Source organism: Dermacentor variabilis, chromosome 3, assembly GCF_050947875.1.
Source record: "Dermacentor variabilis isolate Ectoservices chromosome 3, ASM5094787v1, whole genome shotgun sequence".
Taxonomy (NCBI): Eukaryota; Metazoa; Arthropoda; class Arachnida; order Ixodida; family Ixodidae; genus Dermacentor; species Dermacentor variabilis.
In genome coordinates, this window is record NC_134570.1 from 211,532,145 (window position 1) to 211,551,006 (window position 18,862).

At 44.8% G+C, this 18,862-nt stretch overlaps 1 protein-coding gene across 2 annotated transcripts in view; it reads right to left on the reverse strand.

The window, feature by feature from the left end:
- The window catches only part of LOC142574417 (uncharacterized), a 156,167-nt gene extending 138,221 nt beyond the window's left edge, over window positions 1–17,946 (reverse strand). For both annotated transcript variants that reach the window (XM_075683506.1, XM_075683505.1), the window contains exon 1: window positions 17,815–17,946. In XM_075683506.1, the coding sequence (XP_075539621.1) occupies window positions 17,815–17,923 (109 nt within the window). In that variant the 5' untranslated portion in view covers window positions 17,924–17,946. The remainder of the gene's footprint in view (window positions 1–17,814) is intronic.
- Between the last annotated feature and the right edge of the window lie 916 nt (window positions 17,947–18,862).

Below are 18,862 nucleotides of genomic sequence, written 5' to 3' on the forward strand. Positions count from 1 at the left end.
GACGCTATCTTCCAAAACAAACCGGCGAAATAGCTCCATGATAGCTATCCGCGCAATTTCGGCGGAAAATCGCAGCCATCGCTGCGACTGTGCAACCAACCGGTTGCTCGCAGCCGAAAATCGGTGGGTTGGCACGACGACTACGAGTTTCGTCGCGACGGAAATCACACTTCCAGTGGGACGAAAATCGCATCATGTGAACGAGGCCTAAGACTGATCTGTTTTTGCTCATGTATTGAAATGATGTGATTATATGCCTGATTTTATGTACCCTGTTGCCGTCTTCCAGCACGGTGCAAATCTGAAAGGGTGCTTATCTCTACGAATTCGGTGAATTGTCAAGTAGCGAGTTATGCATCGGCATCGAATATAAAGGCTGCTGTGTTGAATTACAATTGCAGGAGCACTTTGCATACGCTTATTCTTTTGTACATACCTGTGCATTTGCTAATATGAGTTGGCGTTTCAAGAGTTATGAAGTATGAACAGCTAAATCACTCTTCCTATGAGGGTTACGAGCGTAATGTGCGCATCTTGATACTGCATGGCAGATCAAAATGTGTTTATCGTTTTATTATTTTTATAGAGAATATACAGTATAAAAATAAAACGTTGTTCTTATTCCGTGTTAACGCTCGTCTCTCGTACACAAAACAAAGAGTTTGCGTAATAAACTAATCACTGCGGCCTAACTGCAACTTTTACATGCCTTCAAGAATGTAAAATGCTAGATTTCAAACTGCAGTAGTAGTTCAGTCTCTCAAAAATGAGCTCCATTGTGCACCTCATAAAGGAAAATAATTTCGTGCCTTACAGTAAGCTTAGTTGCAGGCTGCAGTGAACTTTCGTGCTATTATTGAAATGTGAGTAAGTCTGCCATAACAAGCCTTGCTGCCATTTCTTATAGGCACATACAGTCATTTGCATTGAATTGGAGGACCATATTTTCATCCCTACTCAGCATCATGTTTGCAGATATGATCCTCAAATTATGGCTTCAGCAGTGGCACAATTAGAGATGGTGCGGGGGGCACACTGGGCACGTGCTTAGGATGTGTCAAAAGTGGTTTTTGAGACACACCAGACTAATGACAGCCCTATGACATCTGACAACGACCAATATTGCATTTATTAGCAGGATTATTTTAACATAGGTGCGAATGAGGATGAACTGTCGGGCATTTCTTTTTTGTTTAAATCTAAAAATTGAAGATAGTTTAGCAGTTGACTGTTGCAGACATTTAGATGATTTGCATGCGTTTCAGTAGGAAGATTAAGGGCTACTTTCTTTTAGTGCCATGACCTTCACTGTCTTGATGTAAAAAGTCAACACCATGTCCAAGTGTTGAGTTTTGCACACGATATTTTTTAGGCACCCGCTTTATGTAACACAAGAAGGCAGCTGCAAGGACACTCTGGGCTGACTTTTTTGACATCCTTGTGACTTCACGTAGTGCAGAGGAACGCCCGGCAAACAAACACAGTACGTTGCCATGCAATTTGGACGAGCAAACTAGAATGTGGGTATATTGCTTGTACCATTTGACTAAATGCCAGAAAACTTTCAAATTACAGTATATCAAACCAAGATGAAAATTCTCATGCGCAGTCATCTTAACATAGTATATTTTTGGAATGTATCTGATGGAAAAGTCAAAATCAAGTATCCTCTATTGAGACAAACGCATAGGAGAAAGTGTTATTGAAAAGTTAGAAATGTGTTTAAAAATGCTGATTAGTTGTGAGAAGTGACAGCTTTTTCCCTTGCCTCTCAACAGATATATCCATGTGATAAAAAGTAGTGTTACAATGAAATTGCACATTTGCTTAGTGACATTACACATACATGCGATGAGCCGGGTGCCTGTGCTCACTATAAAAAGCAACAGCTCATGCTTGGTTAGGTGCTTACATACATTTAACCGCTTTAATAGCTTAAATTTAACAGTACGTGAATGCAAGGGTGCAAATACAAACCACGGATTCTGTATTTTAAATGCCGACATGAAGCAGGTAGATTTTCATGTCTTCCTTTTATCTATATTTTTACACCTAATTTTAGAATTATGGCTTCCTTTTAGGTTCCAGAAAGGGGGAGCATTGGGGGCAGAGAATCAATGTTTAAGAAGTCATCGTTTACGTGCATGTTCACGAAACCAGTTCATTAGAACCGCTCGTGCGTCCCAGAGCGAAAGCAAGGAGCAATTAGGGCCTTAAACTGTGCACACCGTGGTGCAAACAATACGTCTTAGAAGCCGGAGAGTTACTTGGAGTTGAAAATTATTTTAAATATGTGAAATTGTCGTTTCTCCAATCTACTTACCAACCAAGTCTGCTAGTGGAGGTAGATGTGCATTCAATGCAAAGAACGGAGCATCTAAGTAGAAGACTTGTTCATCAATTGGCGGGTGTGAACATATGGTGTTAAGCAAAGGCCCCTTTGTTTCATGGCTTCTGTAGACATTATTCTTCTGGACTTAAGATAGAGTGCCACAGTGAAGCGATGTATTATTCTTCCTAGACACATATTAAATACTTGTTGTGAAACGAAGATTCTGTGAAGTGGAATAATTTTTCGTTAAGATGTACTCATTAGTGCATCTGAACCACATCAGTAGGCGAAAAAGCTTTGTTTCAGGTAGCAGGTTCATTGAGCAAGTATATGCATTGGCCCATGCAAAATCCACGTGCATGAAGGGATTTGTTAAATAGGATGGTGTCATTCTCAGTTTGTTTTGCTTCTTTGTGTTTTTCGTGCACTTCCCGGCATGTACTTATGCTTATGTCGCCTTTGATGCATCATATTCATCACATCTGATTTTTGGTTCACATCTGAAGCCATGGTATACTTTGTTAGATTGCATATTCAACGAGTCACAACAATTCATCATGTAATTATGCAAGCTGCTCCACAGAAGTGTAGCATCCTTACCATACTGGGAATTAAAAGCTCCCATATATGACAAGAAATTTTATCCGCAAGATTGTAATGCCAATGGTCCTTGCAGTTTTATACTCATTTGCTACACACTAAATAACACTGTAAATTTAATTTTATTTATTTGTGAGTGTAACGCAACAACCCGAACAGCATTAGGAAACTACTTTCGTGAGGAGGCAAACCGAATAGGACATATAATATGCCTCTGTACCAGTTTCAGACCAGGCAGGATATTGCTCCAGAACCACGACAAGACACACTTAGGAAAAATGGGGTGCAGCCCATACAAGAATAACTTTATGTGAAATATAAGCAAAGTTAGCTAGACCTGCGGCCTCACATGAGAATATACAACACTTTTCTAAATGCACTGTACTCTGTCAGGTACACTTATATGCTTTACAGGATGTTATCAAATGGGCTGCTGTCTTAGAATGACGCACACAAAAAAGTTTCTTGCACAATTATATACATTACCAGCCTCATGCTTAGCCCCTCATCTGGTAACCTCTGCGATATAAGTGCACGCGCTTTGTGCCAGAAATGCGGTTGCTGGCCTGTAATGTGGCACATATTTCTTTTCAATCATTGTGTCAATACTCTGTGAGTTTGCATATGATTGTTCTAAGTTTAATTTCCATTGTATACTTTATTTTTGAAAAGAAGAAGCCAATTTAAATTAAAGGATATTTCTACACTGTAATACTGATGAAACTTTACAGAAAATGCTTATGTTTTATTACAAGATGTTTCTGAAGTTCATGGGCATCATTGTTATCTGATTTTATGTGTTTTTCAGTATGTTTCTCGAATTATTATTCAGTTTGTCTTGTGACTGATCAATAAAGATTTTGACCTTTTAACAGAGAAAAAGTGTCATTCGAGTAACCCGGCGACTACAGATTACATCCCATTCACCAAGCATAAGTGCAGAACCTGATTATGAAGGAATTAAATATTCCTCACATGCATGTATTGCGAATCCCTTGAAACGTGACCATAGATCTACACCGTGCTTTCACACTATAGGGAAGAGTGTAGCACAGTTTTAAAGGAGTACAAGCACTCTGATTGAGGGAGTAGAAACACTCGGCTTCGAGGAGTAAAAGTAATTGGTTTGGAGGAGTAGAAACACTCGGTCTGAGGGTGTGCTATTACCCCTGTGAAGAGAGTATTAGCACTCTGCGAAAGAGTACTAGCACTCCCTGTTGGGAAAGTATTAGCACTCTGCGGAAGTGTACTAGCACTTCCTTGCGGTGGAGTAACAAAACTGTCAAGAGAAGTTGACCTACTCCCTCTCAAAGAGGGCCGTTCTACACTCGAAAAGAGAGTGAAATATGGGACAAGCAGATACTCCTTCAAAGAGAGTGCCTGGAACTGTCTTTGGTTTTAGAGTGCAGCATGTGCAGAAAGAAGTGCGGGGGAAGTTCGGTTTATGCATTACGCGTTTCTCAGCCTCCGCAAGCAACGGCGCGCAATGCACTTTGGAGGCCACGCGCAGGCTTCACGGTGGCGCCGCTAGCTGGGACCGAGTGTTTATAGGGAAGCCCGAAAAACAAGTCCCACTGCCGTACACCCCTCATACATGACTCGTTTCGACGGTGGCAATACGTTATGTCTCTACATTTATTAAATGCTAAACGCGTTACCGTCGACAGTCGTGGCAAGATAGGTATCGCCGAATTTTTTTTTATATGAAACCCTGTCAAAGGAAATGGCGAGAACCGTACTGAAGACGAAGACAACATCATAACCAAACAATAGCAATATATTTCCACAAGAAGATATATTGCTAATCGCGCCTACGTCGCTAATCATCTTCAAAGCGTGCATGAGCCCCATATGCTTAACGTTATGTGCTCAATATGCAAATATATAGCAAAGGGCAATAAACAAAAAGCAGGGCAAATTCTCAAGAATAAAACTTAATAATGAAGGGTGCAATAGTGCATGAAAAGATACAAGAAGCCAGAGCTTACGTTGTTTTACCACGGCAGAGCGATGGGCTCGCTGGATCACGAAATTCTTTCAAGCAAACTTCTGCATATATAAAATACGTGTTGTAGTGATATCGGTGTTACAGAGCTGTCTATGTGACTCGATGAAATTATTTGTGGTGTTGACCAGCGACATCTGTTGGGATCCCAACAGATTTTGAACAACTCTTAAAAAGAGTTGTTCGTACAACTCTATTTAAGGCCTACGGGTGCTTTTTCTATGTTGCCGATGTCATGCATGTTGGGCTCAGTGCAGATGACAATAGCTTCGCTGTCTCTGGCATTGACGCAGACGAAATCATGATAAGACTCTTGGAGTGGTCTCTTCTGAACAGCCTTACAACTAATACAAAGGTTTAAAGCTCTATAAAAGCGAAGCTGTATTTGCTCCTTCGTTTGATGTTCACACTGGTGCTGCTGCTAGTGCTTCTTGAGGGGTGATACGCTTCGAAAAGAAGCATGCGCAATAAATTACCGTCGAAACCCTCGTGAGCAATTATTATAAAGAGCCTGCCAGTCACATGCCGCCAACTTCCAATTGTCTGGAACTACTTTATTTACCAAACATTTGGCCGAGAGTGCGTTTGAACGTATTTTACGGCAGTTACGTGCCTGAAGGACTAGTGTGCCTCTTACAGCAGCGACGGTTGCTCGACTATTTCAAACGAGCTATGGTGGGCGAAGCGATGGCCTAAGACCCTCGCCTGTCTCTATATGACGCCGTTTCCAGATGAGAACCCGTATAAACAAACGGGGGCCGGGCCGTGGTATATCTTTACCCGTTTCAAAAATAAAATACAGGTGGATTTCTGGTGGTGCCATGACTCAACATAGACACTCCCTTATATGAGGCGGGTGCTCTACAATTTTACCACAGCTGCAGTACTGCTATTTCGAAGCTATTACTTCCAGTCGAGGCCGGTCTGGACGCGCGCGCTCGCTGTCTCCTTAAGGTGCGTTTACAGCCCGCCGTTATCGGCGCACGGGTGAGCGTCGTTCTACGCTGGGCGCGTCGACACACGTTGGCCACTGCAGGTTACGTTTGCTGCGCCGATGCGCTGAACCATCGGCCAACTACAGAGGCTGTTGTTTTCACCAACGGGACGTAATGTGCGCGCGCTCTCACGCTACGTCAGTCTATATTTATACCTTTAGGGCCTCAGCAGGCGTCGAGGACGCAATGCATTTTCTTCTGCCGTTTCGCACCTCTGATCTCCGCGAGAGGACGCCGCGAGTCAACCCTTGCTGCGACGGCGCCGGAGTCGGTTGTCAAGCCGTTGCAGCAGCTATGGATCTCATTGTAAAGAAAAAGCACTACCATAGAAAGAAATAGTCATAAAAGGTGAAGGCGCAGAACAAGCGGCAAACTCTGTTTCTCAAGATATAGTTCATGAACTGAAAGCTCAGCGAGGACATCCTCCAGCTCCGCCTCCGTCTCGTTTTCTCGGGCTTGGTGTATGTAGGACGCTATAGTGCAAAGCTTATCAGTGATCTTGGGTGTGATGCTTGCGTAATGCTTGTGACGGACGAAATAGGCTAGCAGTCCTGTGTAAAAACTTCTGCGTGTACAAAAGCAAGGCGAACTTCACTATCCAAGGCTTCTTGTTCTGGAAACGATGTAGAAGTTTTTTGAAAATCAATAAATAAGCTCCCACGATCGAAGACTCTCAAAAATTTTATGCTTATCGTTTACTGGCATCACGAAGATTCATCCCTCCTGTGCTGCCGGGAAGGTGTTGACACGAGTCACACCAAACCCTTAGGACATCTGATCGCTGAAAAGTTTCTCTGAATTCTTTTAAACTTTAGAAAGAAATTAACAGACCAAATTGACAAGCCTTCTGCTTTCACCCACAAAGCAGCGAGAAAGTATTTCATGCTGTGACAGGCATGACTCGGAAGTATAAGCCGCAGGAGAATGTTGTATAGGTAATTAGAAGCAGTGCCTAAAACTGCTTCAAGTTCATTTAAGTATGTGCAACATTCAGAGTTTCAAAGAGAAAAGCCTCTGTCTCATTACTGTGTTTTGTGCAATGAGAACAGATTGAACAGATACATTTGAACATTTTCTGGTGGCAAATGCTTTTATTGTTATTATACATTTTCCAGTACCGCAGACACTGCGCTGGCCTTTAAGATGAAAATGAACGTTTTCTAACTCTGGTGTATTGCTGAAGTATCTTCCTTTACTGTTACATCATCCAGTAACAAATGATCATGCGTGCACGCTAATGCTATGCGCCATCACTTCTTCATGCCATGCTCAATGTTTTGAGCTCCATCTACTAGTTTCCAGCTTTGCATGCTCAAAGCGGGGCTGCACAAGACACGGTTGGCAAGTTCTTGTTCAACGCTGGGAGCAGCTGTTCACAAACACCTGCAAGGCATTCCAACCAGCGCATGTCGTGACCGGCCATGCTCAAGCGAACATTTCTGCGGTTCACCTCGAGCGGAGAGGGTTGGCTCGCATCGCCTCCCGAGAGTTGTGGCGGTAGGTAGCAGCGGCCCCTCTTGCACAGGCGGGAAGATAGCCCGGGCGTCCACCCCGGCCGTATTCCAGAATATGAGGCGACGCTCTGCTATTTCACTTTCCGCAGCTCCACGCCGCTTTCATTGTTGCTGCTGCCACCAGCGCCGTCTAGCACGCCGCGACGGGGGCGGCCGAGAACGTGTATTACGGACATGGCAGGAGCACGGGAGAGGGACATTTAAGCTTTCCACTAAGAGCTCCCTCTGTGCCGACACAATGTCCTATGGAGCTGCTTGGCGCTTGCCACAAAACTCTGTTATTCATGGCGTGTCTACACAATACCTTCTCGATGGCAGTAATCATGCGTGATTCGCCCGCTAAAGCATTGTCGAAGCTGTAACGATTATCTTTGCATTTAACCACAACACTCAATAAAGAAAATAGAATGATGGGCAGTAGATAACGAGAATATATAGAGAATGGGTGAAGCAAGCACCGTGATGAAACATGAGCCTTCGCTCGAGGCAGCTTGTATGCATGCGAGTATCGCATTGGAAGTCAGAGGCACCATCAGAAAGCATGCTTCACTTGGAGTAAAAGAAATGGTGCTATACTTTACATGGCAACAGTTGCAGACAAGATGTGTGAGTGTAAATTCAAGGTACGGTGCGGCAGGCATTTTCTCTTTCTTTCAAAACTATGGGGCCACCTAAACAATTTTAATGATGTTTAAATGCGAGAGTATTACATTATGCAAAAAGAGGTGAGGCGTGCAGACAGGACACAAGAGTAGGGAAGTGGACAACACGTGTTGTCCACTTCTCTGCTTTTGTGTCCTGTCTGCACAACTCACCTCTTTTTTGCATAATGAATCCTTACGAACTAGCTCAGCTTTCAGTCCTTCTGAGCATTACATGCCGCTTATTGTGTCGAGTTATGTGGATGGGTTTAATGTTGTGGGTTAAGCGTTGCTCTGTTAAGTGCTGCTGTGTTGGGTTCTGAGTTTAATGTTGTTACTTATAAGGTCGCAACAGCGCAAGATGCCAAACCGGCGATGTTGCGATCGCTCAGATTACTTTTATTTGCAGAGTAACCATTAAAGTGGTGTTTCACGCATATTGAGTTGAGTGTTGTTTCCTGATGACCCCAATTTTCATGACGGCGACACCACTTTGCCGAGCGGTGACAGTACTTTTGCAAGTGGCATCATGATATTGACACTCATTTTCTTCATGGGATTCGTAGGTGAACTCCACATCATACTCTGAGAGGGGTGCCGTAGTCTTCGTTCGACGGCTACGTGACGCGCGTTGCATCTTATTTGCCTCCGTTGGCTTTGGCTACCGTGCCTGCTGTTGCAACGCGAAAGCAAGAGCGATCGGCTGGAGCTTGCCGTGCTCGCTCTGCCTTCTAATGAATCTCCCACCACGCACAGCCCAACCACGTGCACAGGCTCGAAGATACCCATCACTGTCGCCTGCTGCAACGGCGGTGCAATGCAACAGTGGGGCAGGGGTTAGCGCACTCAGATACAAAGCGGTAGCAATAGCGGTAAGTATCGAGTCCGCACCGTAGTCACTGTTATATTTAGTTAGATGAAGCTGACGTAATTTGTGTGCCGTTTTACAGCGCGGGTTTCACATAATGGCTGTGTCATACAACAATCCAAGTTTTGCTCTTGCATTAAAAATAAACACCATGCAAGTTTGTCCATGCGGAAACTGGTGTAAGGCGTCTGGACGCAAAGTTGCATTAGAGCTCCACAGCTTCAACAAGATAATACGCAAGTGGCAGACCAGCCAATCAAAAGGTAAGCCACATTGAGATGCGCCTTGCGAGGCAATGACAAAATTAACTGTTTCGCATACTCCGCACACTAACTCCTCGAGTAAAGAACGTTTCGATGTTTGTTTTGTCTACTACGTAGACTAACAAAAGTTTCACACACAATCTTACATTGAACATCACCTGACCACTGTCATGTGCAGTGGAAATCAATGCCAGGATACTACCAGTCAACGAGGATAGCACAGAAAGCTTCGTTATATCGATTTCCACAATGCAGGGGATGCATGAATTTATATTAAACTAAAGAATGCGAGAACTTGTAACGCTTCACATGAGCTTCAAATATATTTGCTGCTGTCGTGAATACTCTCGTAAACTTGAATTAAGATGAACCCGCCGTGGTTGCTCAATGGCTATGGTGTTGGGCTGCTGATCACGAGGTCGCGGCATTGAATCCCGGCCACGGCGGCAGCATTTCAATGGGGGCAAAATGCGAAAACACCCGTGTACTTAGATTTAGGTGCACGTTAAAGAACCTCAGGTAGTCCAAGTTTCCGGTGTCCTCCACTACTGCGTGCCTCATAATCAGAAAGTGGTTTTGGCACGTAAAACCCCATAATTAATTAATTGGATTAAGATGGCCATGGATCACTTGTAACCTGCCTATCATTTTCTTTAGATGTACGTATTATGCACGGAATAGCTCTCCCTAGAGAAGGAGATGACGGTTGTGACGTGCCTCGCCATTTCTTGTTTCAAGAGTCAGCGCATTGCCTCAGCGGCCCTTCGAATCAAGGTCTCCGCGGCGGCGTTGCGAGACGAGCGGAATGCGAAAATGTTCCTGTGCTTTGTTTAGGTGAACGTTAAAAAATACCAAGTCGCCTAGTTGCTCCCCGATGACCTCCGCTGTGAGGCCTGACTGGTAGTGAGGGAATCGCTTTGGGACGGTAAATCTCATAACTTGATCGATTTTATTTCCTGCTTCTTTCATTAAATGTATTTTCTACTTTGCTACTGTGCTGTCAAGTGATAGTGAAGGACAGAGCTACAAATGTATGAATGGCGAAACTAACTTTATTGGGCATATCTATGCCTAGAAAAACAGGCTACACTCAAAGCTCAATGTAAGCGGCGAACACAGTCGGCGGTCGACAAAGATCTGATCAGCGGCTCAAGCGCTCGGCTTTTATAGATGTGTCATCGAAAGCTCCAGAGTAATCGCTGGAACCCACTTGTCTTCCAGAAAGTTCCATATCATTCGCGTCGCGCCATGAAATCAGATCACGCAAGGTTCGGTGGCAACAGACAGCGGATAGAAACATCGATAACTTTCCAGAAACTTCCGATACATGCAAGCGCATCCTGAGCTGTGCGATAACATTTGTTAGGCAGTGAAAAGCGATACGTAACCTGATGAAGATAAACAAGTACACGTGTCAATATCTCCCTCTTAAGAAGCATTGTCCGGATGCTACAAACACAGAAGAGCGAAACACAAAAAGGTATCTATTAAACAAAAATAACAAAAGAACGAAAAAAGAAAAAAAGTCCAAAGCAACACACTAAAAAAAAAGTAAGCCCAAAGGTCACCTACGCAAAGTTCCAATGTTCGATAGCACTGGTAGAATGGCTTAAGGCGCACAACGTGGAATATTTCAGGTCGTGAGCGGCGCCGCTGTGATAGCGAAATGCCATCTGGTACGACCTCAGTCGAGTGCGCGTATGTGTCAAATTACCTTGTAGGGTCCGAAATAAGGGCGTAATAGCTTGTCGCTCAGTCTTCGTCGGCGTATTGGGGTCGAAACCCAAACGCTGTCACCGGGTTGCTACTCGACGTAGCGTCGTCGAAGGTTGTAGTGTCAGCTGTCGCTTTTTCTGGTGGTTCATGATCCGTAGGCGGGCGAGCTGTCGGGCGCGGCTGATAGGTGGCGTCATCAAGACTCTTTTCGTCGGTGGCGCGAGGCAAAATGGCGCTGACAGTCATCGCCGGGTTGCTGCCGCAACCCAGTTTGAACAGCGTGATCTGTGTTTTTTCATTCACCGCGGTGTTGTAAGCCAAGGTTACGTACGGCGGAACGGCATCCCAGGTCGTCTGCTCGACGTCGAGGTACATTGCTAGCATGCCGGCGAGTGTATCCATAAGACCGATGGTCTGAAGGTGGTAGGTAGTTGTCTTCCTGTGGCTTGTCTGACTGTATTGCAGAATGACTTGGGTGATCTCCGCTGCAAAGGCCGTTCCTCTGTCGTTGATGAGCAGATCTGGGGCGCCATGTCGCAGCAGGATGTTCTCGACGAAGAATTTCGCCACTTCGGCTGCGCTGGCTTTTGGCAGTGCTTTCATTTCAGCAAAGCGGGTGAGGTACTCCGTCGCCACGACGATCCACTTACTTCCGTTTGTTGGCGTCGGAAAGGGCCGCTAGAAGTCCATCCCGATCTGCTGAAGTCGGCGAGGAGGCGCGATCAGCTGAAGTAATCAAGTTGGCCTTGTCTGTGGTGTCTTGCATTACTGACAGTCTCAGTATTTCTTGACGTAACGTGCAACGTCGGCGGTAATGTGAAGACGGTAATACCATTATTGTGTCCTCGATAGCGTCCGGGAAAATCCGAGGTACCCAGCGGTTGCATCGTCATGTAGGACATGCGGTACTTCTGGACGCAGCGTGGAGGGAACAAAAATAAAGTAATTGGCAGGGACTGGTGAGAAGTTCTTTTCGAGTAGGTTGTTTTGACGCGAGAACGAAGACAATTCTTCCTTAAATGCCCTAGGTACTACGCCGCTGTGCCCTTCCAAATACTCGACCAGGCTTTTTAACTCCGGGTCTGCTCGTTGCCGTTAAGCGCAGTCTTCTGCGCTTGTTTTTTCCAAGGAAGGCATCGTCATCTTCGTTATGTTGTGGCAGCGGGTCAATGGGGCCCGTGATAGGCAAGCAGTATCAGAGCGTTTATCGTCCACACTTGTACGGGACAGCGATGCCGTATTGTTGTAGTCTGGAGCTCCACCGCACCAGCTGCCCTCAAGGATTCTTTAAATTCACTTGCCAACGCAACGCGTGATGGTGGCGGATGACTTTGGATGACGTGCCTTATAGGTAAGGGCGAAATTTAGCTATAGCCCAAACAATGGCGAGCCATGCCTTTCCGGTCGTAGAATATTTGCCTTCCGCTTTTGACGGCGACCGGCTAGCATAGGATATGACCCGTTGAAGTCCGTCTTTTCTCTCGACTAGAACGGCACTGAGGCGTAGGCTACTCGCGTCAGCGTAGATTCCTATATCGACGTCCTCGTCGAAGTGCAAGTACCGGCGGGGACTACATGTGTCGTTTGAGTTATTGAAATGCGTCGGCCTGCGGCATTTCTCATTTGAACTCGACATCAGATTTAGTTAAATGCAGCAGTGACTCAGCAATTCGTGAAAAGTCCCTGACGTAGCGCCTGTAGTAGGCGCACATGCCAAGGAATCTACTCACTGCCTTCTTGTCGATGAGCTGCGGGAGCTTCGCGATGGCAGCTGCCGCTTGTGGGTTGGGGCGGACTCCAGATTTACTGGTGACGTGGCCAAGGAACAGCCGCTCACCGTGAGCGAAACGGCGCTGTTCCTGCTTTAGAGTAAGCCATGATGACTTGATGGCCTCCAGTATTGTCGCATGCCGCTTAAGTTGATCGCCGAAATTTCCAGCGATGACGACAACGTCGTCAAAGTAAGCAAGACAGATCTGCCACTTCGGTCCTGCTAACACCAATTCCATGACACGCTGGAACGTTACAGGCGCCGAGTGCAGGCAGCACCTTGAACTCAGAGAGGCCGTCTGGCATGATGAAAGCGGTCTTTTCGCGATCTGTCTCGTCGTCTTCTATGTGCCAGTAGCCAGACCTGAGACCCATCGTTGAGAAGTATTTATTGTTGCAGAGCCGATCTAATGCGTCGTCTATCTGTGGTAGGGGTTACACGTCCTTCTTAGTCATCTTGTTCAGTGGACGATAATTGACGCAGAAACGTAGCCTACCGTCCTTTTTTTTCACCAAGACAACACGAGATACCCACGGGCTTTCCGATGGCTGGATTATGTCGTCGCGCAGCATTGCGTCAACTTGTCTTATAGGTTCACATTCTCGCGTCGAACCTCGGTAAGGGCTATGGAGGAGTGGTGAGTGCACTCTTCGGTTATTATGCGATGTTTTGCGACTGGTGTTTGCCGAATCCTCGATGACGTCGAAAAGCAGTCTTTGTATCGTCGGAGCAGATTTCTTAGCTGTTACTGCTTAATCGTCTAGAGACTTCAATTTATGTCGAAGTCTGGTTCGGGAACTATGGTCCTCGGGGTAGATGTGGCAGAATGGGGGACTCTGGGGCAGCCATTGGGGTTTCTGACTTGAGCTTGATCCCTCTGGTCTTCTCAGAAAGGGGTCCGTATTCCGTTCGCAATTCTTGTTGCCTGCGCCTTGCTCACTGGTCCTTGGCGACGCTGGTCCTGCCTTCAGGTTTCGGGCTTGGATCGAGGATTTGTGGGGGAATTCGGTGCATGAACGCACTAGCAACTCCACCAGATGCCACGTGGGAGTGACGGTTGTTGACACAGCAACGAAACTGTCAATGGCGAAACTAGTGTTAGTAGGCGAACCTGTGCCCAGAAAAACAGGCCAAACTAAAAGCTCATCGAAAGCGACGAACACAGTCGGCGATCGTCGAAATTCTGATAGCGGGTCAAGCGCATCCGCTTTTATTCATCGCTCATCGAACGTTGTAGAGTGTGTTCCAAGAAGTTCTACACCATTCGCGAAGGGCGATGGAATCAGATTACACAAATTTCGGTGATAACAGACAGCGGATAGACCCATCGCTAACTTTCGACAAACTTCCGACATATACAAGCGCGTCCTTCGCTGTGCGATAACATTTTTTATGCGGTGAAACGAGGTACGTCACCCGATGAAGTTAAACAAGCACATGTGTCCATGCAAAATATTTTTTTCATTCCGCGCATGCCATATAATTGAGACCTGGCATGTTGATCTAATACACTTCATGACGCAAAATCTTGGTAGATATCAATACGTAATGGCGATTTGATAAATAGGTTTTAAATTTAGACACTTGGCTGCATTCACAACTGTGGCATCTTGACATCAATCTTTTTACTAAATTTCTCAGCTTATTGTGTTTTTTACGCTGCAAAATATTTTGCGTGCCTGAGTACTCATAGAGAACGTTTCGCCAACTGTGCTTGACTCCACCTTCTGTCATGTGGTGTGTTCTTAATTCGTGTTTTTAACCATGACGTGCTTTTACTCCCGTTTTCGGAGACCTTCAAGTTACCTCGAGCCGTGAACATCCAGGCATTGTTGTGAGAACAAAACGACATAATCCTGGAGACCCTTGAAAACAACAAAATACGGTCTCTGACAACCAACCCTTAGCGCAGCACCACACTAATTACGCTAGTTGCTGCCCAAAGAAGTTACAAAAGTATTGCTTTCGAGTTCTTCCTAATGTTTGTTCAGAACATCATTCATGCTGTAACTTCTAGTACGATGAAATTTTATTTATTATCAGCGATAGCGACGCTGAAAGGCAGATACAGTGCACCAAAACTTTATCGTCACCTTATGGCGCTGAGACAAGGTTGCCTGTGCACTTTTCAAAGAGAGATGGAGCCACGCTGTGTGGCCAGGCAGGCAGTGCCCACCCCACCACGGATGCTTGTCAGATGGTGGTGAATCCAACCAATCTGCTTTGACGGTAGCCATTTCATGCTTACATCTAGCCTTGGTTACGGGAGAGCCAGCATTGTTTTTCGCGCCATAACGCCTACATAACATGTCGGTGCACCACCTAACTCACTTTTCAAGACGTATTTTTGGGCTAGTTGATTCATTGTATCACCAATGGCTCCAGAGAACACGAGCGCATGGAAACAGCGCTTCCGTACTGGGCGAAACGTGATGAAGCACTGAGACATGGCGCTTAATAAAACAACGTTTATCAATTTACTGATGCGCATTACCCTTTACCCATAGATAAACCGCAGACAAAGCATGTGTTGAACCAACTAGTGCAATAGTGAATTCTTGTTCACAAGACAATCACAAGTTTCCTTCATTCTTTTTTTCATTGTACTGGGGCTCATGTGTACGACCGGTTTATTCTTTTCAATTGGAATGTTTTTCGTGTGGTCAACAAATAAAAATTCAGGTCTTAGTCCGTCTTTTGGTAATCTCTGTCTTCCTTCTTGCGCCTTGTGTTGTCTAGCTTCGCATGCTGCTAGAACCTTTTTGTTGTCGTTTTTAAGCATATTCAGAACTTCAGCCAAACCTAAATGGCCAAATGGCGCGCCGAATTTACTGAATTCTTGGTGGCCATCCTAAATACTATTTTAGGGTGTGCAGTGATTTCCAGCCCACTAGTTACCGTTCACTCAAACTCACTTTCACGCGTTAGAAGTTAGTTGGCTCATTAGAGAGTATGCAAATAAAAAGCGGTTCAGATCAATTGAGCCGTCTTCAATAGGGGCAACGCAAGAAGTAAGATAGAAATTGCGCCTTTCCTGCAAGCTACTGAAAGAAATTCAAGACGCCTATGTTAGAAGCCCAAAGAGTGGAGCAAACAAATCTCGCGTGACTGGGCGCATAAGCGAGCAATTTGCTAGGGAATAATAAGTCTAGTGGCATCACACCAGAGCAACGGTATCAAGAAAAAAGCAAGACAGCCTTTGAGCCAGACGTTTCCTACAAGAAAGCAAGAAGGAAATCCTTGTGATCCTGGTCCTTAATTCATTTGCGTGAAAAGTGCACCAATACATCTTGCATGACTGTTTCTAGCTATGCCTTCTTGTACGCCAGCCGTATGGCGCAGCTCACATCATTTCGACAAGCAAAAGTGAGCTTCAGATAATGGATATACGATATTTACTTGTTCTCTGAAGCTCGGGCCCAATATTGGCGCCATTCAGTTACTCACTGTCGACGTTAGCCGCTGAAACGACCGCTTGCTGCGCTGCACCAGCTGCCGGAGTGCAGCGCAAGCCACCGTAAACAAAGGTGGTGTAGACAAGCAGAGAAAAGGAACGGAAGTTTCACTACGTGTTCAAGCAAGACGGTGCCCAGGGTATAGGGGTGGAATTTGTTTAGAAACTAGGTGTGTGGTTTAGTTCACCTGGCTATCCGGGTATATGTATTACGGGCGTGGGGGGCTTAACCCTTTGCTATGGGCAAAAACCAAAATTCAGTGTTATGTTTAAAGCTTAGAAATAAGCTATAAAGTCCAAACTTCCTGCGCACATTAACCACTCCAGAACATCACCACATTTTTGACCAAATAAAAAATTATACAACTTCTGGGTTTCCCTGAGCAGCGATAAACCTTTGGAAGCGTTTCATTGGGCTTCTAAATAAACAGAAAAGGAGGAAAAAGCAGCCCTTGCAGAAACCCACATATGAAAATTTGCCACGTCGTCCTCCCCCTCCTCATTACTGCCAAATATAAATTTCGTTTATAATGTGCCACATCCACGAAACTGTAAAAGCATTATGAAATATTATCAAATATTTTCGAGCACAGCGCTGGCGATTTCGCTGTAAAGTGACCTGCATGAGTCGAATGCAAAGGCGGCGTCACTTCTGCCACCGGTCTATAGTAACGCTGTATTTCATGCTTTTCTCTCAGTCCCTTTACGCAACCTGCATGTTACTGGGTCCATTAAAAATATTGTTTACGAGTTCATGGCCTCGTACTATTATATTTACCCATGTCGTTATTTCAGGTAGTTCTTTTTAGTAAAATGATGGTTACCAAGGAACCGCACTTATTTTAGAACGACATTCGCAATTTGTAATTCCTATCGTAGCAGTTTATGCTATTTGTATTCCAAAACGCTTTTTACGCAAGTGCTGTTTTTCATTGGGTGATCGCCTTCGTTAATATTACCTGCATCACTATTGGCTGGCACGAGCGCTTTAAGCGTAAGAACGTTTTGTGAACATGGGCCCTGGTTATTTAAAGATGTATGCTCTTTCATTTGATGTCTCGCGGCGCAAGAAAAAGACGTTGGTCTAGAGGAACTTTATGCATGGGCTTATGGCAGTGGTAGCAGCAATATGGAATGCGTTTCAATAAGCCTCAGTCCCCCAAAGCTCTTGCACAATTACACAGCAGTAAAACAATCGTGTCGTTAAACAAAGGGCCATACTGCTTGGTCATTTCAAAATGTTAGTTGCGTGTTACAGCGCCTGTACTATTATTTGATGGCATCTCGTTGTTCCGAGTAGTAAGTTTACTAAGTTGATGTAAATATTATGTAACAATGGTGCTAACTTTGAGAACGCAACAATTGTAGCTTTTCATTCGTACTAACGTACATTGTTCGACAGAGTCATAAACATGCGCTGCTCCAATTTTTTAAAGAAACAGGCTCAATCATCTAGCGTCTAGCGATGGACTAAAAATATGTGCTACTTTAGCAGTGCCCCGCATGGTCTGCTTTGAGTTGTAAGTACTGTACAGGATGCATTGCAATGAGCCTCAGTGCACTACAGGTTACGTGCACTTAACGTATTTGCGTTCGTTGCAGGAAAGCAACATTGTCTTGAAAATGCTGTGCCAATATGGAAACCAGTTGCTCACCATCTTTAGGATCAATCTTGCAGGCATGCGAGCATGGTACTCCTAGGCCCAGAGCGACTGAAAATGCCAACCACAGCACCATGGCGTAGTTGGTGCTTCTTCGCACCATTCACGGAAAACTACCTAATGAAACTTCTGAATTCGCACCGTGAAGGCTACGCATACTTCTCCTTTTTTTACCCCGAAGCCCTTCATATATCTCACGAAAATGTCATATTTAATGTCAAAGAGGCTACGCTTTGAAAGACGCCATAGAAGCTGTGCAAACACGAGAAATGTTATATTTATAAATGGGACGGACAGGCGCAGTTAAACTGTCGAGGAGAAAAATGATCTTGCTGCTAATATTGTTATGGCTACGCAAACAAACGCATGACGGGTAGGAAACCCGTTCAACTTCAGGTGCCCTCAGCTCAATGCAAGAAGAGAAACAAGTGGGGAGACCCTGGAAGAAGATACGCTTGTCCTGATACAACACTCCCTCCTCTATTTCCGCTAGCGTCTAACCCTATGCACAAACTTGGCATGTTCGAATTTTCAAAGTTTCGAATACGAATCTTATTTGACTCATTAGCGATGCCTATACAAAAAACAGCTAGGTATTTTTGCATATGTAAAACTAGCCACAAAATTCGCGACACCAAAATGTTAGTCTCGTTGCTGATCTTAGTCAGCTAAACAAAGTATGTCAAATTATCAGAAGTGAGAATGCAAGATTTTTTTTAGTTTCACGGCAGAAGCCTACGTGACGCCCTCTGATTTTTGCTGGTACTTTATTATTCCTTGATTTCGAAGTCAAGCCTTGTATCAGTTTCATATTTCACGCTACAACTTTTGATATTTGCCTTTTACACTTGTCTACGGCGCACAAGTCCTTCAGCAGCATTTCCCCATACAATGTCTTATGTTTATCTGGGCAATCATTTATTCTACATTTTTGTAAAGCTAGTCAAACAGCAGTCCTTAACTTTGTAGCTTTTCCGTAATGCAGACTTTAATATTGTGGTGAGGCCGGTATTTCCTGCAGCTTTTATGCAGTTAGAATTCT